This window comes from Lissotriton helveticus, chromosome 12, assembly GCF_964261635.1.
Source record: "Lissotriton helveticus chromosome 12, aLisHel1.1, whole genome shotgun sequence".
Taxonomy (NCBI): Eukaryota; Metazoa; Chordata; class Amphibia; order Caudata; family Salamandridae; genus Lissotriton; species Lissotriton helveticus.
This window is the reverse complement of record NC_136073.1, coordinates 73,236,840-73,262,624: the sequence shown is the minus strand read 5'-3', so window position 1 is coordinate 73,262,624 and position 25,785 is coordinate 73,236,840. Positions and strand designations below refer to the sequence as shown.

General features: G+C 47.9%; 1 protein-coding gene across 2 annotated transcripts in view; it reads left to right on the top strand.

Moving 5' to 3' along the window:
* DNAH2 (dynein axonemal heavy chain 2) overlaps positions 1-25,785 on the top strand; it is a 3,497,426-nt gene that overhangs the window by 1,341,592 nt on the left and 2,130,049 nt on the right. For both annotated transcript variants that reach the window (XM_078670326.1, XM_078670327.1), the window contains one exon: positions 7,588-7,740. In XM_078670326.1, the coding sequence (XP_078526452.1) occupies positions 7,588-7,740 (153 nt within the window). The remainder of the gene's footprint in view (positions 1-7,587; positions 7,741-25,785) is intronic.

Below are 25,785 nucleotides of genomic sequence, written 5' to 3'. Positions count from 1 at the left end.
GTATGTAGAAACATCCAGTCTACGGCATCAAACACATTTTCGGCGTCCAGGGACAATAGCACCTGTGGACTTGTTTGGGTCCTCACCTTCATTAGCCTGTTGCGGGTACTCCTAAGAATAAGACGAGTAGATCGATCTGGTATAAATCCCGACTGGTCGTTGTGAACCAGAGCTGTAATGACCCCAAGGAGTCGAGTCGCCAAGACAGTCGCCAACATTTTAACTTCTGAGTTGAGCAGCGAGATAAGCCTATAGCAGCCACAGTGGTACAGGTCTTACCCTCTTTATAAATAACGACAGTAGTGGCCAACCTAAGATCTGGTGGCAAAATACATTCTTTGTGTGCATCGAAGAAAAGTCTAAGCATATCTTTAGCTATTTCAGTTGCAGGGTACACTGTCTAGATAACCCATCCCCTTGTTAGAAGAGCAAATGGTTCTACCCCAGACTTCAAGCCACAAGGGATATTTTGTATCCTGCTCCAAGTCTTTTATCAGGAAACCTGCTTATTCTTCATAGCTGAAGGATCTACACATCTTGCCTTCCCAAGGCACCCTCTAGAATTAAGTACCTCTGCCTATTACTTATACTTTGGAAATCTTGCACCAGCACTTTTGTTACTCTGCCCGCACTCTGCCCGCAGCTGACTGGGGAAGAGCTCAGGAGACCGTGCAGACGGGAGAACTACTACTCCCAAGATTCCTAGCGGCGCTTCACACCACGCACCAGGAGGCGCCTAAAAAGGGTTAAGGGCTCCCGCAGCCCATTACCTGTACTTTGGAAACCTTGCACCAGCACTTTTGTTACTCTGCCCGCACTCTGCCCGCAGCTGACCAGGGAAGTGCTCAGGAGACCGGGCGGACCGCAGACGGGAGAACTACGACTCCCAAGATTCCTAGCCCTCTGGGGGTGGGTGGTGGTCGACTTGTAGGGTTTCCCCTTGCCTGGGGATCGGAGCTCCTTGCCCTGTCTGGTGAACTGGTGCCCTGTGGGACCCTCGGTTATGTCCAGGCTGGTGGGGTCTATTCTACATTAAGGAATCTGCGGCTAGTAGTCTCTATCAGATGTAGGAATTACTTACCTTTGGTAACAATGTATCTGATAGAGACTACTAGCCGCAGATTGCTTAACGTAGAATTATCCCCAGGCTTGAGACTGGATCCGGAAATGTTTTGCCCTACATCCCTGCATGCCAGGGGGACGGCATCATGCTGCTCCGCCCAGGCATCGCCTGCGTACGTGACGTCAGCAAGGTCACATAAGTCCCATCTGGCGCACCTACGTCAGTTTTTTTCATCCGGTTCATGCTCGGACCTGTTTGGCCTTTCCCTTCTTTCCCTCGTGTGTTGTGGGAACAGTGTGCAAATGCCTTCGGGCTTGTGAGTCTTGTGGGTGCTTGATCTTGGCGCCTTACCCTCACCTCATTTGCATGTGGTGCTTGGGGGAGGATCACGGCTTCACTGATTGCAAAGCGTGCCAGCGGTTGAAGCCGAAGTCATGGCGGGAACGCCGGATGAAACTTCTATCGGCTCCATGTCCAGATCGGCTTCGTCACCTCGCTCAGCTTCTGTGGACGGTTCTCGGAGCGACCGGCATCGTTGTCATCCTCATCCCACTCCAGTGCCGCGAGAGCATCGCTCGCCTGTGAGTAAGTGTTGCAGCTTGTCCCCGAGGGCTGGTTTCCTGCCTGTTGTTGGCGTGGGCGCACCACGGGTGATGCTGCCCCACGTGTCATCCCCCATCCACCATACCCCGTGAGGGGGCGTAGAGAGCCCAGATGGAGACATATGTGGCGGCTTTGCAGGCCTCGCTGGCTTCTCCTCCTCCTCCTTCATCTCCTGGGACGTCGGCGGATCCCTCGCGCCGTGCGGGGCCCTCCGCAGCGTCGCCAGTGGCTTCGGCCCCAGCGCTGGCTAGTCCAGAGCCGGCTCGAAGGATTTGGTGCTGATGGGGTGCGGCCCTTCAGGGTTCCCTCCTTCGGACCACAGCGCCTTTGCTTCACCGCACACTCCTGCAGGAGTCCTTGTGGTGTCACGGGAGGTCGCCAGGGGCTCTGGTCGCCTCCCGTGCCCCTCTCGGTCCTTTGACAAGGTGGTCCTGTCTAAGGCTGAGGTGACGCCGCTACGGCGCCAGCAGCTGCTGGCCCTGGCGGCGCCACAGGTGTCGGCAGACCTCTCTCGACCCGTTTTGGGTCGGGCTGGAAAAGGACCCCTCGCTCCTCTCCGGCACCTTCTCGTTCCTCCACGCAGGCAGCTGTCTCGTCGGAGGTCGAGTCGGGGCCGGCAGCTCCACAGGGGTCGGTGGGCCCCTCTCGTCCCCTCGTGGTTCGGGTCTGGTGGGGGACTCCTTGTGGGTCCCTTGGTCCCTCTCGTCCCTCCAGGCAGACAGATGTCTCGCCGGAGGCCGAGTCGGACCTGGCGCCGCCATGGGGGTCTGTGACCCTCTCTCGTCCCCCCATGGGCCGAGGCTGGCGGGGGACTCCTTGTCACTTTCCCGTGGCTTCTCGTTCCTCCACACAGGTAGCTGCCTCGTATGAGGTCGAGTCGGCGCCGTTCCGGCCCTAGTCCCCGGGTGGAGAGGTGGTGGCCCGTCCGGCATCTCCTGTGGTGTTGGATGATGACGACCACGCCCTGCTTTAGGTTGCGGATTCTATTCACCGGACAGGCATCAGATTGTGGATTCGTCCTCAGACGTTCCTTCTTCTCCAGAGGCTGTGCACTTGCTGGTGTCGTCCTCACTGGAGACGGGTCGCCGCGTCGTGGCGTTCTCCCCAGCGTCATCAAAAGACGGCTCCTTACCATCGCCGCAGCCTTCGCCAGAGGAACTACCGGTCCCCCACTCTTCGGCTCCTCTTTCTCTCTTTCGGGTTAGGCCCTTGCCCACTCCGGTTGGTTTCGGGGACGGCTGCCTTAGCCTTCAGCCGTTGCCCACTGAGGAGCCGATTTCTCCTCCACGGGGTCCTACAGAGGCGGGTGCAGCCTTTGCTTGTGCTGTTTCCATGGCTGTGGGGACTCTCCGCATGGGAGATCCGGCTGCCCACTTCCCCGCGGTTCACCTCTTGGAGGTTCTCCACCACGGCTCTGGTAAACGGGAGCTTCTGCTCCCCTTTAAAGGTTCGCTCACTTCCTCTCTGACGGGGACTTGGGGACGCCCCGTTACGGGGGATCCGGTGCCTCAACACCTTCTACATCGACACCTTCCAGCGCCACGTGACCCGGTGTGTCTTTTCCTCCACCCCTCTGCCAGTGGGCCCTTGTTGCGGAACGCCTTTCCTTCCCTGCCGTCACTGTTGACTCCACCTTTCCGGGAGGCCCGTTGGCTGGACTCTTGGGGCCGCAACATGTTTGCTTCAACCAGTGCGGCTCTGCGGGCTCTTAACACCTTATGTGTGTTGGCTAGGGCCACCTCTTGTTTGTGGGACTCGGCGGAGTCCCTTGGATCCGCAACTTCTCAAGAGGGTGCTGGCATTGATTTGCGGCACCATGCGTTGGATGGCCGGGAGCTGGCGGCGTTTATTCTTCGCTCTGCTCTGGACATCTCGGAGGTGTTGGGTCATGCCTTGGCTTCATTTGTGGCCCTTCGTCGCTTTGCTTGTCTTAGGGACAGTGTGTTCCCTGAAAATGTGTGGGAATGGCTGGTGGATCTTCCTTTTGATGGTTCCCTTTTGTTCCAAGCCCCGGCTGAAACGGCCATCTGGAGGTTTTTGGAGGGGCTTAGGCCTCCTCCTCCTCCTCCTCCTCCGTCTTCTCTTCCTCAGTGACTGGTGAGTTTGGCTAGCTTTTGGTGATCTTCTTCCCTTTGGGGCGACTCGCCCTTGTGGTTCTAGTTCTGTGTGTTCATGGCCACTCGAGTTCTCCTTGTGGAAGCTGTGGTTCTGTTGGCTGCTGGATGGCCCTTCCGTGCTGTGTTTTTGTTAGATTACCTGTTCCAGGTGGGCCTGAGATAAGGTCTCCTGTGTTTTTCCTTGGGCTGATTGATATGCCCTCTGTGACTTTTTCTGTTGACCTCTGCTGCAGAAGTTCTTCCAAAGAGGGTTCCCATGTTATGGGACTTAACTTATCCTATGTGGGGTAGTAGTAGCTGTTATATAGCTTTTGCTATGAGAGGTTGTGGTCGTCTGTGTGCTACTGCTCTCCTTGGCGTCCATGTACGTTTCAGGTCCATGTGCATTGTCTGTGCGGCCCTCTCGCTGAGGTGTGTCCGGGCTCTTCTCTGCTTTCATGTTTTCTATCTTGGAGACTGAGACGCTTTGTGTCCCTCCTTCTTCTGGTGTAGCCTGGCCGGTCTTCCAGGGGGGTGGGGCAGGCTGTTCTTCCTGCTTCCGACTGGTTTCTTGCTGTTGGCGCAGTTCTGTCTGGTCTGTTGCCTTCCGACTGTGGTGTGCTCGCCTACTTTTCCCTCGTTTCCTTGGGCCCTCTAGGTTGTTCTTTCCTCTCCTTACCCTGGCATTAGTTGGAGGTTTTGTTGCCTTGTAAGGGTGTGGGGTGCTTCAGCCTCCCCGGGCTTTGTCCTGGGTTGCTGTTTCCTCTTCTTCCCACACCCCTCTCTTGGGATCGATGGTGTTCTGCTTGTGGGGGTTCCCTCTTGCCTGGGGAGACGAGGCTCTTCGCCTGTCTGTTGGACTAGTCCCCTGTGGGACCCTCTGTTTTGTCCAGGCTGGTGAGGTCCTTTCACAGACCCTCCTTCCCAGGGGGTATGGCTAGGGTATCTATTCTACGTTAAGGAATCTGCAGCTAGTAGTCTCTATCAGATGTACGAGTTACTTACCTTCGGTAATGATGTATCTGGTAGAGACGATTCTAGCTGCAGATTCCTTCACGGCCCGACCTTCCACCCGTTCTGCGATGACCTTTGGCTTGGTCTTCTGCACTCGCCTCCCCATGGGTGGCTATGTCTTTTGTGAGTGCATTCTTTTACTCTTTTGACGGGATGAGTGTTTTGTTTCTTGTTCCTTCCTCCTCTTTGGCACATTGGAGGATGGGTTTGTATGTACTCCTGTGCCCCCATCTCTGGCCCAGGTTAGGGACTTGCCTTCGCTTTCTTCCCTCCCCTCCCTCCCCCTTAGGTTACTAAGGGTTCTGGCCCCTCTGCTACCCTCTGGGTTGGGGTCATCTGTCCGTGCCTTTGCCCTTGTTCCTTTTTGGGGGGGTTGTCTTACTCCTTTCGCTGCTTGGCGGCCACGTTATGGAATTCCCTGCCTGTTCAGATACGTAGTTTGGAGTCTCTGCTGGATTTTAGAAAAGCCATCAAAACTTTTCTTTTTCCTTTTTCCGGAAAAGTTATCCGGAGAAAACTGACGTAGGCGCGCCGGGGCAGGACTTATGTGACCTCGCTGATGTCACGTACTCGGGCGACGCCTGGGCGGAGCCGCGTGATGTTGTCCCACCGGCGCCTAGGGATGCTGGGCAAAAAAGTTTCCGGATCCAGTCTCACGCCTGGGGATAATTCTATGTTACGGAATCTGTGGCTAGAATCGTCTCTACCAGATACATCATTACCGAAGCTAGGTAACTCATACATTTGGTAGAGACGATTCTAGCTGCAGATTCCTTCATGGCCCGTCCTTCCTCCCCGTTCTGCGAGGACCTTTGGCTTCTGCACTCGCCTCCTGGTGGGTGGCTAGGTCTTCTGTGAGTGCATTCTTTCGTTCTTTTGACAGGGTCATTTGACATGCTGTTGTTCCTTCTCTCCTCTTTGGCACTTTGGAGGTTGGGCCTTGGGTGCTCCTGTGCCCCTCTGCTCTGGTTGCCACGGGGTTGAGGCTTGGCTTTACTCTCGTCCCTTCCCTCCATCCCTCTTTTTACTAGGGGTCTTGGCCCCTCTGCTAACCTCTGGGTTGGGGGTCATCTGGCCGTACCTTATCCTTCTTCCTTGGGGGACTGTCACACTCTGTGCTAGGGTTGTCTTGGAGGTTTGGCATTCCTGCTTGTCTTGGTACTGGTCCCCCATTGTTGTTCTTGGTTGGGGTTATACTCCTGCCACATGCTGTCATAACATTTTGTCTGTGTTCCTTGCCTCGGGGTGGGGGTGGTCTCCATGCTGGCAGGGTGGCTGCTCATCGGTGTGCTCTGTTCTTTCTTCTTTCCCTGCCTGTGGGTGCTGCAGCGATGGCACTGCTCCTTTTGGTGTTAGTCACCATTCCTTTTTCTGCTCTTTCGCATACTGTTCCCATGCTCCCACAGTTTGGCTGATGGCTCCGCGTTGTGGCGTGGAAAAGTTCTCGAAAGAAAACTAACGTAGGCGCGCTGAGGTGGGACTTATGTGACCTCGCTGACGTCACGTACGCGTACACCTGGGCGGAGTCGCGTGATGCTTAGCCCCCAGCGCGCAGGGATGCTTGTGCAAAAAAGAGTTTTCCGGATCCAGTCTCACTCCTGGGGGTAATTCTACGTTAAGGAATCTGCAGCTAGAATTGGCTCTACCAGATACATCGTTACAGAAGGTAGGTAACTCGTACATCGAGTTTGTAATGATCAACTACCAGACCATATACTTTTATGGCTTTACTACACTTACAATGCCTAAGAATAGACTAGACACTGTAGGTGGCAGGGCTCATGCCAATGTACTCTCACCTGAGGGCTAGTGCACCCTGCTAGAGGGGTCGCTTACCTAGGCTTCAGGCAGTGGGTTGCAGGTATGGCACACAGGGATGTGTGACTTGTCGACTCTTCACTTTTCTCTGCATCAAAACACGCAGCCTGCAAAGGCAGTGTTGGTTGTTAAGGCACAACGTTTCTAAGGTTGGCACACAAAAATGTTGCAGCTGTTAGAGGCCTTTTCTGGTCACAGTGCCCTTGGTACCCATGGTACTTTTTACAAAGGACTTACCTGTGGTCAGAGATGTGCCAATTGTGAGTACAAAGGTACAGTTTTGGGAAAGAATCCTGGCCCAGGGAACCTGATTGGCAGGGACCCAGGGCATATCATGTCAAAAGACATCAGATGTCAGGCAAAAAGTTGGGGATAACCATGCAAAACGGGGCACTTTCCTCCAGGATAAATATGAATGTATTTATATGAATGTTTCTATATGTATATGAGTTTAAAATTTGCTATACCACTGCTATTTAATCAGATTTAAGCATGTAAATCTATAAAAGATCCAACTCAGCAGTAAGAAAATAAGTTACTTACCTGTAACTGAAGTTCTCCAGTATCTTTCATAGATTGATATGTGACCCACCCTCCTCCCCAAGGAGGCATATTTTCTCTCTCAATGGGTGTCTATGTACATTCGTGCTCTAAAAATCTGAAGGATGGAGTGCCTCACTGGAATGTTCCAAAGGGTGGTTCAACTTGATTGGTTGAAACCTAAATTTAGTCTCTTTTTAAAAAAAGACTAGGTAATGTTACTAAACTGTAGGACCTAGGGTCTTTCTTCATATCATTACACAGCTTTTCTAAGGTACTGTGGGACTCCTGGCTCGACGACTGGGAATGATTCAAGTCTATGAAAACTTCCAATACTGGAGGACTACAGTTACAGGTAACTAACTTATTTTCTTTCTACTATTCACCTGGAGAATTTTACCTGAAATCAAGTTTTTAAGTTTCTCCTGATTTTCATTTGTTATCTGTTTATAGATCTTAGCTAAGAAAGTCTACACACTTTATTCCTTGGCCGTCCAGCAACTGTCAAAGCAGGATCACTACGACTTTGGCTTAAGAGCACTAACCTCTCTGCTCCGCTATGCTGGAAAGAAACGCCGGGTCCGACCAGATCTGTCTGATGAGGAGGTAAGATCCTGACAACTATTTAATTCACTGTTAAACCACTTTTTTGTTGAACTGGATGAGCGAAAAGTGAGCACGTCACTCTCAGTACTGTGAAATTTAGGTTTGCCTTATATTACCCTTTGTTCTACAGGAGTTTGTTGACATTGCCCCAAAGCTCACAATGTTAGAATGGCATCAGGCTCAATCCATTGCTTGTAAACACATTTGCATAAAGTTTTAAGAAAGTACTAAAATACTATTTTTTACATCTAAAAAAATGTTTTGTAAACCGTAACATTAGTCATAGCTTTACCTGGTATTTTGGAAAAGTTATTTTTTTCTGAAGACATTTTTTATTGCTTTCAGCAAAGTAAAAGCAGAAACAATAGTGATCTGTAACCTGTTTGACAGAAAGGTGAAAGGATACAGATCGTGCCACACAGAAACACAGGAACAATACACTCAGATTGAACCTCTTCTCCCGTCACTCCCAATTGGGTTGTCATCCATCAGTGTCAGTGGAGATGACATCCTCAGTTGTGGAAAACACCTGAGAGCCCATTGGATGTACAAACCTCATAAGGAGTTCCACCCAGACCCTCCTCCGCCCGTTCATCATTCCTACATTTTTTCAAACTTGTCTCCTCAGTTACTGCCCATTCTCCAGTATTAGGGTGTCTTTCATAGATTCACATACTTGAATAATTCCCCGTCGTCGAAGTGGGAGTCCCACGGTAGATAAAATAGTAGTAAGAAACATATATACCTTAAATATATATATATATACGATTCCACTCCTTTTAAGTGTCCGACGTCGTCAACCAGGTCTGGCTCTCTGTGCGAACAGGAATTTGACGACGGACCCTGCCTGGATGTAGTAACACGCCTTGCCGGGGAAGAAAAGCATTTACCCGCCCACAAACGCCCACAAACGCCGAGCGCTGAAGGAAGCCTGTGGAGTGTAACATTCTGAACACCACGAGCGAGTAAGCGGCTGTCGGAATACTGTGGAGGGCTTCCCGTGAGGGGTGAGTGAACGTTCTTGGCGGTGAGGAGGAAAAAGGCATTGTGCGGAGGGTGGTGTAATAATATCGTCTTCGCTGCACTTCAGAAACTAAAGCATTCACGCTTGATAACAGAGATTGAACTCGAGATGTCGGATGACACAGTAAAGGGGCGGGAGGCGGCTTCGCTGCTATTATTTACCAACTTGCCGAAAATTCCTCAAAGAGGAGCTTCCAACACAGCTGGTATATCGGGGGCTGCACAATCACAACCCCCATCGGATGAAACGAAAATAAAGGCACTAATGAAACGCTTGGAAAAAGTGATGAAAAGTGAAGTCACCAAATGGTGGGAACACAAATCATTGACAATGTACATAGCAGAAGAACGTGTTCCACGAGGCTTACGCATATTATTGGCACCTAATTATGAGAAACCCCACCCAGAAATGCTGAAAAAATGGGGGGAAAGCAATTTGGAGGCCTCAAAAAATCTAATTCTAATTTTAATAGAATATGCTGAGATAGACCGTGACATTTTGCTTAAAGAGTTGGCAACAATTAATGAGGAATTGCTCAAATTCGAACCAAATGATTTAATTACCTCATTGAGAAAGGAAATTCAGGAGAGAGTAAATGGACATGAGGAAAAAATCAAAACCCGTAAAGCGTGGAAATTTGCACGTGATAAAGATGATTACGAGCATGGTAAAATCTACACGTTTGCACGCAAGTTTGAGGATGCCAAGCGCTTGAAAATTAATCAAAACAAGGCATTGCCGCTAACTGACGGGGGAGCATCCTCAAGCCAATCCGGCACAAGAGAGCAACCAAGAGAGCACTTACCCAGCACAAGTTACTCCAACTCCAACTTGAGCAGTATTGACAGCGATAATTCAACAACCGGTGAAGATGGGGATGAGCCCTTAATGGTTCTTGATTTGGGCGAAGAAATTGATTTTTTAGTCAACGCCCGACTGCAAACCTTGCGCCCACGCAAGCAGCAACAGCAGCAGAAAAAAGGGCCAGAATCAACCGGCGCAGGAAAGAGCGACGCCGAAAAAACAGATGCAAGAAACAACAACAAAAAGAAAAAATTCTGGCACAAGAAGAAAAATCAAATGAAAAAACAATAATCAATCTCTCATCCCAAACTTTGACGATAGCGGAACAGCAATTACTTAGTCTTGGGTTAACTTACTGTCCTTTGACGGACTTTAATTATTCAACCACAAGAATAGATATATTCCGCTATATTCGAAAGCTCAAGTTGTCCAAATTCTTTAAAATCAAGCAGAATACATGTACAACGGAATCAGACTTAGCTACACCAACCACTTCTAATCTCCAAGCTAGTGACGTAAGAGGTTTACTCACTCTGTGCCAGTTGGATCAAGGTACGAATGACATGGATGACAACATATCGACTCAGGAAGAACTAAGATCTGCTGAAATCCCACAGACGGGAGCAGGATCAAGCCCATTTAAACCATCATCTACATTTATGCCCATCATGCCTAAGGATGCAATAGATTCATTTCATGATGTGGTAATATCAGATTTGAAGAAATTACACCACCAGATCAAACACCGTGGCAGGATCAAACATGATAAGGAAAAACAATACTGGGACTTTGTATCTAGACTAAAAAACGACTATCGCAATATAGTGTGCAGCTCCGATAAGGGCGGCAATATTGTTATATGGCCACAGGAACAATATATTGCTGAAGCCACTAAACAGCTATCAGATTCATCATGTTATACAAAAGCTGATGTTAAAATGTACGACAAAGCAAGGGACAAATTGAGAAAACTTCTCCTTCAGTACAAAAGGGAGGGTTTAATCTCCATTCAAGAATTCAAATTCCTGCATGTCGAATTACCCTGCATGGCACGTTTTTATCTAATACCTAAAGTCCACAAGGAAGTAACACCCGTACCGGGAAGACCAATTATATCAGCTATAGACAGTATGGGTGAACACCTTGCTCAGTATATTGACTATTTCCTGCAACCTTTGGTGGTGAAATTACCTACATATATCAAAGATACGGGACATTTTTTGAATAAAATCCACAATACCACCTGGACAGATAACTCTCTGCTAATTACGCTAGACATTGAGGCTCTGTATACGAGCATTGAACATCAGAAAGGTTTGAAGGCCATGGAGTTCTTTTTAGGGACAAGGCCGGTTGATTGTTACAACCACAGTAAAATGCCCATTTCATTGACAGCATGGAGTCTCAACCATAATTTCTTTATGTTTGGCAAGGAAATATACCTGCAGCGGAGAGGGGTGGCGATGGGGGCCTGCTTCTCCCCGAGCTATGCATGTCTTCATGTGGGGTTTTGGGAGAGGCAGGTCCTTATGGGAACACTTCAAGAGATTTTTAAAGAACATGTCCAGATGTGGGTAAGATTCATAGATGATGTGTTTTTAATTTGGAGGGGAGATGTTTCCAGTGCACTTGCGTTCATTGATCAACTAAATAACAATGATTATAATTTGAAATTCACTCATCATATCAGTGAACAATCAGTTGATTTTCTAGATGTAAGGGTATATCACAAATCTGGCAAAATTGCAACTACCCTTCATAGAAAGACCACTGCTGGCAATGCAACTCTGCACGCCAGCAGTTCTCATCCGCAGCACACAATAGAAAACATCCCCTATGGAGAACTGCTCCGTCTAAAAAGAATTTGTAGCAGTGAGGATGAATTGGAGAGATGCACTAATGAAGCACTTAGCAGATTTAGGAGGAGAGGGTATCATGCTGACACTTTAAAGAGGGCAGTTCAAAAGGTCAATAAAAAATCCAGGGAATGCCTTCTACAGCAGAACAGTGGTAAAACAACCACCGAAACAAGTTCTGAAGAGTCTGAATTAAGATTCATTACACCGTATAGTTGCCAGAACAGGAAAATTAGATCAATCCTTACCAAAAGCTGGCCGATCTTACAAACAGACAATGTGATAGCATCTGACCTCCCTGATAACCCTAGAATCACTTTCAGGAGAGGGCCGACCCTCCGTAATCATGTCACCAATGCGTTTCCCGAAACCCTCTAACCGAAAACTTGGTTCCCGCAACATCAGGGCTTTTTTAAATGCTCTAGTTGTCGGGCATGTAGGTTTGGTGTAAACACCAGTACTTACATGACTCCTTTCAGTCCCACGCCTGTCAAAATCAAAGGCAAATACGATTGCAGAACGGAGTTTGCTGTGTATGTCCTGACGTGTACTTGCGGCCTGAGGTATGTTGGGAGTACTCGGCTTGCGGTGCACGTCAGGATTTTACAGCATCTCCGAGCAATTGTAAACAACGACAATGCCTATCCGGTGGCGAGACATTTTAAAAGTGTCCACAATAATAATTTGGAAAGTCTCAGCTACTATGTCCTTACCTCTGTGCCTCGTCCTCGTAGAGGAGGAGACAGAGACAAGTTACTTCGCCAACTGGAATCCAGAATGATATTAGAGCTAGATACCAAGGTCCCGAATGGGTTGAATACCACTGAGGACCTATATCACTTCCTATAAAGTCACTATACCCTGTATATATTAGCCTTAACGTGACATCTGGTGTTAATAGGCATTATATATCCTTTTGCCTAAAAGCTCATCAGTGGAGTCCGCCTCCCCTCTTAGGTCACCATATTGACTCACCAAACAAAATTAATTATTGTATACACCCCCTTTTCTGTTTTTTAGTAAGTTGACTTTCTTTTCCTTCACTTCGCCCCATGTATATATTTCACGTTTGAACTTTGAATTAAATTTACCATTACTATATGTTGGAGTATGATGTATGCACAACTACCATATTCAAAGTGAAACAATATTCAATGATTTTGTTTATTCATGTCTATTTTTGCATGATGTTACTCACTAGATGTTGGGTACACAATCCCATTATTTTTGTTGGGGTAGATATACTATTAGACGTAGGAGAGCTGTTTGGGAAAATAGGGGCTGCCATCATTAGTTTGATGTCCCCTTAGCAAGCACATTCAGGTGGGGTTGCCATCACTATATAATGATGTCCCCACCTATACACAAACAGGGAATGAATTGTTTGATTTTAATGTATATTTTTGTATATATTTGTACAGTATTTATTGAGTATCAAGATATCATCCACTGAACATAGTATCTCCAACACAGATGTACATATGAGATATGGTCGTTTGTATATAGAGTAAATAGACGACAATTGTATGTACATATATGAGTGACATTTATTTTTATGGGTATATATATATTTCTACATAGATATTAATTATTAATTGTGTCAACATATTGAGTTAAAGTTTGGTTAGTATGTGACGTAATAATGGTATTGTCCTTATTCAATCTATTCCTTTACTGTCGGTATACATAAATGATAGAATTTTTACTATTTTTGCCCTTGAAAACCTTTAGAAATATGTGACATTTAGCATTTATGCGGCTAGAATTTGTGTCACTGTTATATTTTGAATTCATTCAGATATTAATTTCTTTTTGTGTCAGGCAATGTTAAGCCACGTTAACATTATGTGTCTTTGTTTCCCCCTTTTCCCGAACATTTGCCAAAATACATGTAATGATAGTATGTCTTCCATGTTTATAGGTGTCACATGGTATGCACACGCAGTTTAAAAGTTCAGGTGTGAGGGGTTTTTAAATTGACTGTGATCAAGGGCACCCCGCCCAAAACGCGTCAGTTTTCTTTCTCTGTTAAGCGTTGCTTAATAAAAACCTTTGCCTGGATACTGGATTCGTGGAGTTGTCTGCTTTCCTGGGGACCCGGGACGGCAGTTTTGCTTCTTCTTGTTTTCGAGATATATATATATGTATACGTATATAAATATAGATAACAAAAATCATATACATATTAAAAAACAACGCCTTAAAGTACCATAGAACAACATTGGCCCATAGAAGACATGGAGAGTTCACTTTAGTAACATATCCATGTCATTATAATAGTCCACATTCCAGCCAATCAGGCTGTAGCACCCTCTAGAACCTTCTCCTCAGAAGCCCAATCCCTCAGATTTTCTACCGCACGTCGTGTGAAAGGAGTCTCCCTGAGCTTTGCTCAGTTTTCTTCATCTACAAACCTTCAAAACTTCAAGAACATGTCTACAACTAAAACGTCTTTATTCAGGCCCTGTTCTGCCTGTGGAAAACTTTGTCTTTTCTCTGAGGACCCTCATAAAAAATGCATCTACTGCTTGTACCTGGACCATGAGGTGAGGAGTTGCAAAATTTGCAGGACTTTTTCTTCAAAGACCCTAAAAGATAGAGAGGCCCGTCTCCTTCTGTGGCTACAGAGGTTGAAGACCTCAGACAACCCTGTGTCTGATATAGCGAGTGTGTTTTCTCGCCATTCTAAGACCTCTCTGAAGCGTGGGTCTGACACTGAGATGCCTTCTCCTTTTCTAAAAAAGAAGAATCTTGTGGACGCTCCAAAATCAGTCTCCCCATGGGATCTGCCGGCCTCTACGCCTGCGGGACCTAGTTCTCTGGCGTCGCAGATCCACAGTGTGCCCTCGTCCTCTAAAGCAAGTGCCAGCTCGTCGACGAGCCGCCTGTCGACGAGCTGGCACTTGCTCAAGATCCGTCGACGTTATACCTACTTCGACGACGACCAGCACTCTGTCGACGATGACGTCTCCATCGTCGACGATGGCCCAGGAGGTACGGCCTACCTCGTCCATTGTAAAGATTTTGTCAACGGCGAAGAAATCCATCTCGTCGACGACCCTTCCTAAGCGACATTCGTCGACGAAGACTTCATCGACGCGTCACGTCTCGACGCTACCTCTTCCGTCGACGGTGGCCTCGTCGACGTCAAGTACCTCGTCGACGACAGCTTCGTCGACGGTGGCTCCGTCGACGCTGAAAGCTTCATCGACGAAATCAACATCTGGCGTCGACAAGAACCTCGGCTTCGTTGACGGCGACTACATCTTCGTCAACGCCTGGAACATCATTGACGACGCCCTCGGTGACTGCTTCGAGGACGAGCTCGTCGACGGGACCGTCGATGGCGCAATATTCTCTGGCAACTGCAACCACCATCGCAGTGGTGACAGCTACTACTGTTAAACGCCCGGCTCCACTGGTTTTTAGCCCTTTACAACATCGGTCAGGTCCACCAGCTCAACTATTTGCCTCTGCAGAGGAGGACTCTTCAGATGACTCGTATGCAGATGACACCTTTCGTGCTGCAGGTAGCCCATCAGAGCTACATATCAAATGCCAAGACTATGATGATGATGATGAATATGATGAGCGGGAGTCGCACATCTCAGTTCCAGATGACACCCGTGGTGATGACCAAGGTGTTCCCATGGCTCAATTGCCAATGACCTTGATCTCAAATCTTCAACATATGCTGGAGGACTATAATCGTCGCTTTCCACCTTCTTCGCAGGCCTCTCTGCCGCCTCCTTCAATACAAGCGTCCCTTCAGGTGGCACCAACCCGGTCACCAGTTCCTCAGTACCCTGGTAATGATGATGATGACGATCAAAACAATACGCACCAGGATGATGATGCTGCCCTAGCAGATTGGAACAATTACCAGGCTCAGACTCCGTCCCCTCCTCCTACATCACCTCTGACATCTCCTCCAGTGGACATTGGAAGTTTTCACCTTTTGATGGCGAGGGCAGCGAAGCGTTTCCATTTGCCTATGTCATCAGGCAAGAGGACTGTTTTCTTTATGATTTTAAAGATCAACCTCTAAAACAAGTGCATACCATTTCTATTATTGAATTTATTTGGAAGGAAGGCCTCAATCTCATGGAGCGGTCTAATTCTGTTCCGGCGGTACTCCCATGCATAGACAAAAAGTATAAGGCACCAGCAGATTCGCCTGCCTGCCTTGTTGCACAACCAAAGCCAGACTCTGTAATTACGCAGGCTGCCCAGAAGAGATCGCGTAATCCGGCTTCTCCTTTAGCATCTCCGCCAGACCAGAAGGGTCGACGCCTGGATACCATCGGCAAAAAATTCTCCATGATGACTGCTACTACGGTAAGGGCGGCAAATTCCTTAGCCATCCTCGGCCGTTACGACCGACAAATGTGGTCAGAGATTACAGCCTTGGTCGACCTGATTCCTGAACCCTCCAGGGCAGAGGCACAAAAGATCGTGCATGAGGGTGAGAAAATGTAATCAGAAATTATAGACTGCGCAATCGATATTTCATCTACGCATTTCAGGCAACTGGCAGGCGCTGCAGTTTTAAGAAGGCAGGACTGGCTTAAGGCTACATCTTTTCGGCCGGAAGTGCAAGCAAAAATACTCGACTTGCCCTTCGATAGAGAGTTCCTGTTCGGCAAGCATGTGGACGATGCTTTGGAGTCCATCAAAAAGGATACGGACACTGCTCGCTCCCTAGGCTCTCTCCAATAGGGCACATCCTCCACTTTTCGAGGCTCTTCCTAGTACCGCTCCTATAGTGACAACAGACAGCGTTACACCAACCAGAATCAGACTAGACAGTCTGATTCCAGGCCATATAGGAGAAAATCCACCTACAGAGGAGGTAACTCCTCCAAAAAACAATGACTTTCTAAACACCAAGGGCCAGATGTAGGTGGCCAATTACTGGTCGGTAACGGCCGAATTCGGCCGTTACCGACCGGTAATTGGATTTTGAGATGTAGGGGGAAAAAACAGGCATTTTCGGTAATTTTACCGAATTGGTAAATATACCGGTCGGTAAAATTACCGAAAATGCATTTTCGGTATGTAGGTGCCAAGTTGCACATTGACACAGGGCTTTGAAAATCGGTATTTTACCATGCAATACAATTGCATGGTAAAGTACAGATGCAGGTGTACATGCACATCTGTGCATGTACATCTGTGCCATGTGGCACACATACATGCCCTTAGGGCATGTATGTGTGCCACATAGCACACAAGCCTAAAACAGGGGTGCCAGAGGGTGTCAAAGTGATACCCCTGCACCCTTGCTAAAATCGGTATTTACCGATTCTGTAATTACAGAATCGGTATTGCCCATTGATTCCTATGGGCTTCACAGCCCATAGGAATCAATAGGAAATACCGATTCGGTATTTCCAGATTCGGTAAATACCGAATCTTAACGATTCGGTATTTCCACATCTGGAAATACGTACATCTCCCCCCTTCATATTTACCACTTCTTAAATACCGAATCGGTAAAATTCGGTATTTAAGAGGTGGTAAATATGAATTACCTACATCTGGCCCCAAGTCTTGTCCTGCTCTGAAGATTGGAGGTTGAATCTCCCAAAACTTTTACAATTGGTCAAAAATAACATCGGATCGTTGGGTCTTGGATGTGATTTCAAGAGGCCACGCTCTGGAATTTCTCAAGTTTCCTCCCAACCGCCCTCCAACAGGTCCTCCTCCAGCACACTTGAAAGAACTGTTTGCACAAGTTGCAGTTATGATTCAAAAAGGAGCAGTCGAAGTAGTTCCTCGATTACAACAAGGGACGGGCTTTTATTCCTGATTTTTTTCTCATCAGGAGAGTGGCGCATGATATTGGACCTTCGAGCTCTCAACAAGTACATCAAGTCCAAAACATTTCGAATTGTGACTTTGTTGGAAATCTTACAGTTCCTAAACCCCGAGGAGTTCCTCTCCACAATCGACCTCCAAGATGCCTACTTTCATATGCCAATCCATCCCAGACACAGAAAGTACCTCCGTTTCAAAGTAGGATCAAAGCACTTTCAATTCAAGGTTCTGCCTTTTGGCCTTCGTTCCGCTCCGAGGGTCTTCACAAAGATCATGGTTCCAGTAGCGGCTTATCTGCGCCTACAGGACATACAAATGTACCCCTTCTTAGACGACTGCCTGATAAAGGCCCCAACCTTTCTCGCAGCACATAAACACACTCAGACCTGCATGTCCGTCTTCCAAAACTTGGCTCTTTCCATCAACGACGAGAAATCATGTGTCCTTCCGGCACAACAAAGAGTCTTTCTGGGAGCATTAATAGACACAAATCTAGCAAGGGTTTTGTTTTACTAGAGCGCCAAAGTCGCATTTCCAAATTGGTGGCTCTTCTGCAATCAAGAAAGTATGTTTCTGTCCGAATATTGAAATCCTTTCTGGGCATGGCCTCGTCCTGCATACCGTTGATCCCCAACTGCAGATTACACATGAGAGTAATCCAAGAAGAATTGGACAAACAATGGCGGCAAGTCTCAGGTTCATTCAACGACAAGGTCTCACTGACACCTCGAATTCGAGGAGCATTGAAATGGTGGGCTCACCCTCCCAACATCGCTACAGGACGAATGTTTCAGGACACAGCCCCCACGCTTACCCTTACAACGGACGCTTCCTTAGAGGGTTGGGGTGCGCACCTCAAAGGGTTGTCAGTCAACGGCAAATGTACTGCGGACCAACGCAGTTGGCACATCAATCGCCTAGAACTCTTGGCCATTTTTCTCGCCCTGAAATCCTTCAGTCGGCTGGTGGAAGGAGAGTCTCTGTTGGTGCGTACGGACAACACCACCACTATGCACTACCTCAACAAGCAAGGGGGTACGAAATCTCTTATGCTCTCCAGACAGGCACAACAGAACTGGGAATGGGCAATTCAACATCGAGTCCATTTGACTGTAGTTCACGTACCGGGGATCTCCAACTCCCTTGCACACTCTCTCAGCAGGTCTGCCATGGACAACCACGAGTGGGAACTCCATCAGCCAACTCTGGAGTATGTCTTTCGAATGTGGGGCCAGCCGGGACTGGATCTGTTTGCGACTCCACTGAATCGCAAATGCCTACGCTACGCAAGTTGGCATCCCCACAAAGGGTCGAGCGGGAATGCATTTTCTATCAACTGGTCGAAAGAATTTGCATACGCTTTTCCGATGATCCCTCTTATACCTTGTCTCCTACACAGAATGAGAGCACAACCATGTCACATCCTATGAATTTCGCCCAGGTGGCCGCGTCGACCATGGTTCACGGATCTCCATCTTCTTTCCCAATACGATCCGATCCCTCTTCGCCCCCTGCCTCACCTTCTCACCATGAACCTCAGACAGATCTGCCATCCAGACCCGGCATCTCTCCAACTTCACGCTTGGAACCTGAGCACCATGAGTTCGCCCATCTAGATATCGCTCCTGACTGTAGAGAGGTCCTTGCTAATGCACGTGCTCCTTCAACCATCAAAACCTGTACATTGAAATGGAAACGGTTTTGTGTTTGGTGCCACATGGAAAACATTGATCCTATGCTCGCCACCCCTGAGCAAATATTGCCTTTCTTTCTCCTCTTGGCGAAGTTGAGACTTTCACATTCCAATCTCAAAGTTTTCCTGGCTGCGCTTTCCCACTTTCGCCGTGATGGTTCCACATCTCTGTATTCCTCTCAGATCATTCGCCAGTTCTTTAAAGGTCTGTTCCGGATGTTTCCACCTATCCGGCGTCCTCCACCTTCTTGGCGCCTGAATCTTGTCTTAGCCCAGCTTCTCAAGCCTCCGTTCGAACCAATCCACTCAGCGGATTTGAAATTCCTTACCTGGAAGGTTTCCCTCCTCCTCGCACTTACGTCCTCCAGGCGAGTAAGCGACATACAAGTCTTTACCATCCAGCCACCTTTTCTTCAGTTTTCAAGGGATGCTGTTGTACTACGTACAAACCCTAAGTTTATACCAAAGGTTCCATCTGACTTCCACCTTAACGAACCTGTTATTCTCAAGACTTTTTTCCCTAACCCTCAGTCTCCCGCTGAGCGTTCTGTTCAGTCCCTAGACCTGAAGCGATGCCTCAAATTCTACCTCCAACACACTGTTGCCTTTCGAAGGTCAGACCAACTCTTTGTGGCCTATGGGCAGATGCGCAAGGGACATCCGGTCACTAAAAAGACCATCACTCGTTGGATTTCTTCTGCCATCTCCTTCTGCCATCAATGAACTGGCAAGCCTCTTTCTGTTCTGGTGCGAGCACATTCGACGAGAGCAGTAGCATCCTCTACTGCCCTGTTTGCTGGAGTTCCTCTACATCAGATCTGCAGAGCGACAACGTGGTCCAGCAGGCACACGTTCACGAGGCATTACTGTCTGGACACAGCTAACGCTGCGGACACTGCTGTGGGTCAAGCGGTGCTACGAAATATCTTCAAATAAAGGTGAGCCTCTGTTGCTTCCCGCCTCCTGTCATAAAAGGTTGTCTTGTAAAAATACTGTCATGTTCCAAGGTGTATTTATATGCTTGCACTTTTTCATTATTGCCTTTTATGACTCTACTTATTATGGCTTACTGCTTTCTTTTCTTATTCAAGCATGTGAATCTATGAAAGATACCCTAATACTGGAGAAGAACAAAAGTTACTTACCTGTAAACTGTGGTTCTCCAGTATTGGTGTCTTTCATAGATTCACATGCGACCCACCCTTCCTCCCCTCAGAGGCTCTCTTCTCTTCATTCACTCTTGGTCACTCTTGTGCTACGAAAATCTGAGGGCTTGAGCTTCTGAGGAGAAGGTTCTAGAGGGTGCTACAGCCTGATTGGCTGAAATGTGGACTATTATAATGACATGGATATGTTACTAAAGTGAACTCTCCATCTATGTCTTCTATGGGATAATGTTCTATGGTACTTTAAGGTGTTTTTTTTAATTATGTACATGATTTTTGTTATCTATATTTATATATGAGCCTGCAAAGAACATTAGAGCCGGTTTGATTATGGAAACACCCCCCACACCACCGGCCCAGCAGCATGAACATGTTGCATGCTGGGAGTTGGAGTCTGCTCAATGTTTCGCAAGCTCTAACAGGTGAGCTGATTGAACTTGGGGAGGAGCCTAATGTCGTCAGCATCATTACAACCTGCCGAAATGTATTCGCCGCAACCAACCTGTGCACTCGAGTAATAAAGAGTTTCCAAAGGAACCCCCTCTGGCCTCCGCTGCATCTCTTTCGGGGAAGTAGGTTTTTGGGTATATTTATATATATATATATATATATATATATATATATATATATATATATATATATATATATATATATATATAATATATATAATATATATATTTTATGTATATATGTTTCTTACTACTGTTTTATGTACCGTGGGACTCCCACTTCGACGACGGGGAATTATTCAAGCATGTGAATCTATGAATACTGGAGAACCACAGTTTACAGGTAAGTAACTTTTGTTCTGCAGGCACATCCATGTCTCATCTCCCAGCCCACTACACTAGGGCCAGCCTGACCCATCCAGGTAATCACTGTATGAGGCTAGCTTAGTATATGGTGCACAATTATTTAAGTGATGCACCTTGCACTAATCCAGGCAACCCTGATGGTGATTTTAGCGATATTTGATACAGATAGAAAGCTCTCAAAGTGGGAGCTGTGGAGAGCAGCCTTCAGTCTTACCTTGAAGGAGTGTTAAGCAGCTTGTTTTACCAGTTCAACCTTAGGATATGTTAGAGGAGAGAGAACCACATAGTGTATATATAAAAAATACTTCAAATCTGATAGAGACTTCAAGCTGCAGATTGCTTACCTTAGAATTTTCTAAGCATCAGGCTGGATCTGGAAACTTTTGCTCGAGCAATGGCCCTTACGCGCGCCATCTGCTGGCTCCATTTGGCTCGACTTGGTGTTGACGGCTACATTAGCGTCGGTTATGACGCCTCAGTAACCTATATATGTGCCACCCCGGCGCACGGACGTCAGTTCTTTTCTTTCCGTGCCAGTTAAGCGCTGATCTGGGAGGAGCTATCCCCTACCATCACTTTTTGATGGGCCTTTTTAGATTCTTTTGTTGACTTCAGAAGCTTTTCCATTGTGTGTCAAGGGTTGTCTTTGAGTAGGATAGGATTTAAACCGTACTGCACTTGTCTTCACGCCATGTTGGTCACCTATCCCCACAAGCCACCACGACTCAAATTTGTGCTCGGACTGTCAGGCCAAGGCTCCAAACTCCTTGTGGGAGTGGGCTGTGAAGCCCCTTGGTGCCGGGCTGGGTAATCAACACCATCCAACAAGACTCCGTGGAGATCCCGGTCCCGATCAAGGAAGAGAAGGTCGTGAGACCGCTCCCGGAGCCCTAAGTCCTCTTTCTCCCACTAGAGGTCCTCGGGACACTCGGGAATGAGGCACAAGAAGAAGAAGTCCAAGCGGACTTCGTCTTCACCTCGACTGTCATCTGTCGACGAATAAGGTAAGGAGCACCGACGCAGTAGGCACGGTTCTGCGGAGCCAGGGTCTATTCATGCCTCCCTCCCTTTCCGGGAGCCAGAGCAACCCCTGTTCAAATTAAAAAGCTCGAGGAGGCCATGCACCATGTTTTTGATCAGGCTGACGCCTTTGGTTAGCCTTTGGGCCCCACGGGGTGATAAGTTGCTCCATCGGATTCGATGCTGTCGGCTCCGGCCACTGTGCCGGTGGGACCTCAGGGATCTGAGTCCAGATCCCAGACGACACCAGTCGTGCCAAAGCAACCTTCCCATGTGTCGGACCCAAAGTCGAAGCTTACAGAGCTGCCACCGCTCACTGGCGGTTCCAGCACCACACTCATCCCAGACAACATAGAGTCGGATCAGCGTCGGTCGAGGCAGAATCCTGCGCAGGTAGAACCTATGTAGTAGCCTAAGCATTTTAATGATGTTTCTGGTACGGGATAGGACTGGGAGGGGTCTATAGACCGTTTAGAATGACAGGATGTGTCTGCAGAGCAGATGGACTGATATGAGGAACTTGGGGAAGCCAGTGAACTTGATACATCTCCAGATACTGAAATGCTTTCTCCAACACCTGTGGCTATGGAGGAGTGGGCATCTTAAACCATGGAGGTAAGGAGTGTAGCCGAGGTCCTTGGACTGGAGTTTCCCTCTATGCAGGTCAGGACTAATCTCCTCACTGAAGTGCTCCAGATAAGGGCTTCCACCTCTGAACCCCTTCTGCTCATTAATGAAGCACTGACAGATTTCCTCCAAGCCTAGCACAGGGGCTGTTGTGAATAGGACAGTAGCATGCCGCCATCACCCAGTCTGTGAAACCCAAAGTTCCTCTGCCAACACCACACCCCTGAAAGGTTGGTGGTGCAGGCTTTTACCTCTCATGGGCGCGTTCCCATCCGCTCCTCCTGACAGGGATTTCAAGAGGTTTGAATCACTTGGGAAGATGTTTTCATCCTCTAATCTGCCATTGCTGTTGGTGAATACTGCATGCTTATTGGGCCATTTCTCCCATTCCTTTTGGCATACAGTTGCGCAGGTGATGCCACAAGTCCTGGAGGAGGCCTGAGCTGTGCTCTCCTAGGCAGTTAAGGGGAGGAGAGTGTGAGAAGTTAACCTGGCATATGATGTCCACTAGTTCAAGTGGGCACCTTGCACCAGTCTAATCGACCCTTATTGATGGTGGTTGTAAAGTCAACCTTATAGAAAGCAAGCTATCTTCAGGCTAAGACCTCAGTAGGCGAGCTAAGCAAGTTGTTTTACCATATATAATCCCTTGAATACCAAATGAAAGGACACCACACAAGGTATATATCAAATATATATGCATTTAATCTAAACACAACCCCTCTGCACTCTTTATGAGGTCAGAGGTAAAAATACAATACAAGTCAAACAGTTAATATACGATAAGTTGCACAGTATACGTTATGCCCTAGGGGCCTCACAAACCATATACTAAGAAAGTGGTATAAGTACCTCGTGAGAGTTAGAAAGCAGGCCTAGGGCCTGTAGAATCGCTGGGGCTACACTAAGCAACACAGGACCTGTAACTTGCAGTGGTACAGATACCCTTGGTCCCTCCCTCCTGTCTCACCTTTAGGATGGGGTGGTCACCAGATATTCTGGTCAGTCTTTTTTGGACCTGGTTCTCCACTTTCTACTTGTTAAAACAAAAAGAGAATGCTGTTGACCCCTCTATCTCTACCTGTCTCCCAGTGACAGAAGGATAGGATAAGGAAATTGAAAGAGTGCACCTGCATGCACCATGAGATGAGTGCAGCAAGACTGTGCTCGTCAAGACAGAAAATAAAAATGAGCGTCTGCTTGCTGGCCTGCTCTACTTTATTCTAGGCTGCTAGTGAGCTCGTGTTAAAATGCCGACATGTTTCGTTGCCTATTAAGGAACTTACGGCAACTTCTTCAGGGCTGTGTGTGTCGTTTCACCCTTCACCCAATCACAGATATGCCTATACCTGTGGATAAAAAGACAAGGAAAAACAGCATTCTCCATATCAGTGACATTTTGTGTACATGGCTAGATCTCTCTACAGCAGCATAAATATTCTTAATTGGGCATGTTTGGAAATACAGTATTTCCAAACATGCCCAATTAAGAATATTCTGTCTTGACGAGCACAGTCTTGCTGCACTCATCTCATGGTGCATGCAGGTGCTGTTGCTCAAGCACCTTCACCTATCCTATTCGTTAATTTTCTTTTTCACTTCACAATTTATGTTGGAGTGGTGCATGCTGATGATGAGAACCTAGGCGGCAGGCGAGTACCTTCCTGCAGAGCCTCCATGGTGTTACTCCTGTGAGGCGACACCACTCCGTTTCTCACTCTTTCAATTTCCTTATCCTATCCTTCTGTCACTGGGAGACAGGTAGAGATAGAGGGGTCAACAGCATTCTCTTTTTGTTTTAACAAGTAGAAAGTGGAGAACCAGGTCCAAAAAAGACTGACCAGAATATCTGGTGACCACCCCATCCTAAAGGTGAGACAGGAGGGAGGGACCAAGGGTATCTGTACCACTGCAAGTTACAGGTCCTGTGTTGTTCAAATCATATTGAGAGGGGGACGACCTGTTTCTTACATCCCCTAAGCTCCTATATGGAATAGCTACACTAAGCAACCACAGGTTAGGAAGTAGGAGAACCACGGGAGGCGCGTACAGTGTCTAAACACAGGCGCGGTATCCCATTGACTTTCTATGGAGTTCTTAAAAGTTACAAAGTTACAGTTTAAGGACACTTCCGCATGGACTAGGATGGAACCCTTTTAAACTAGGACACTTCGAGAGTCAAGACCCACGGGAGCACCGGAGTACTCGTGTTACGTCACCCAGGGAAGCCGGGTGCATAGGTGTCTTTTCGTGTAGGGTTTCGTTGTCGTTTTCTATGGAGAGCTGCAAAGAAGTGCTGCAGGTGACCAGAGGAAAAGTGTTCGAGTGGATCCAAGGGTGGATCGGAGATGTGAAGAACCTGAAAGCAGAGGGGACAGAGTCTGGGTCACTAGCCAGGGACCAGGAAGGTACCAGGCGATGTCGGGTGCTTTAAGGTAAAGAAGGTGAGTTTGTCTCTTCGGCCACGAAGTCTAGGAGGCATCGACGATGACCAGGAGCTGGATTTGAGCTGTCCCACGATGGATCTAGATGACTGCGGCGTCGGTATCCGGATTGGACCCAACAAGCCTTGGCAACCGCAGCCCCCTCAGGCTGTCGAGATTGGCTCTGTTGCAGACTAGCAAGGCCTGTGGCGCTTCTCCTTGTCAGGGAAGCTGGAGCAAGCCTGGCGCAACCAGGATCGCAAGTTAGATTCAAGATGGCGTCTTCAGGGGGCTCATTTGCCAACGGGCAAGGAACCGGGAAGACGCGTCGAGCACCAATGTAAAGGCGGGTCCCACAGGACCCTCGCGGAGTGTGGGGGCCTGAGCTTCAGTGCAAATGGTGCTCGGGGCTGGGGCTTCACGTACCCCAATGCACAAATTACTGAGGCTTCAGGAAAGGAGTGCAGGCAGCAAAATGCAGGATGTCCAAGATGTCCGGTCCCACGTCTCTCGTGTCCACCACGTGTCTCAGATTTGCTGTGGATGTGGGTCTGGGTCAGAGAAGTCTGGAAGTCCAGTTCTTGAGTCGCAGAATCTTCGGGTTCCAACGGGAGCCTTGAAACTGCAGACCAGCAAAGTTGCTGTTGGTGGCTGTTTGCACATGGTGGTCACTCCTTGACTACAAGGGATTTGTCTTCCATCTTCCAGTCAGAATGGAATGTCGAAGGTCCAAGATATGTCTTTCAAAGCTTCGTCCAGGATAATCTAAAGTCCTAGGGACACAGCTCCTATACTTA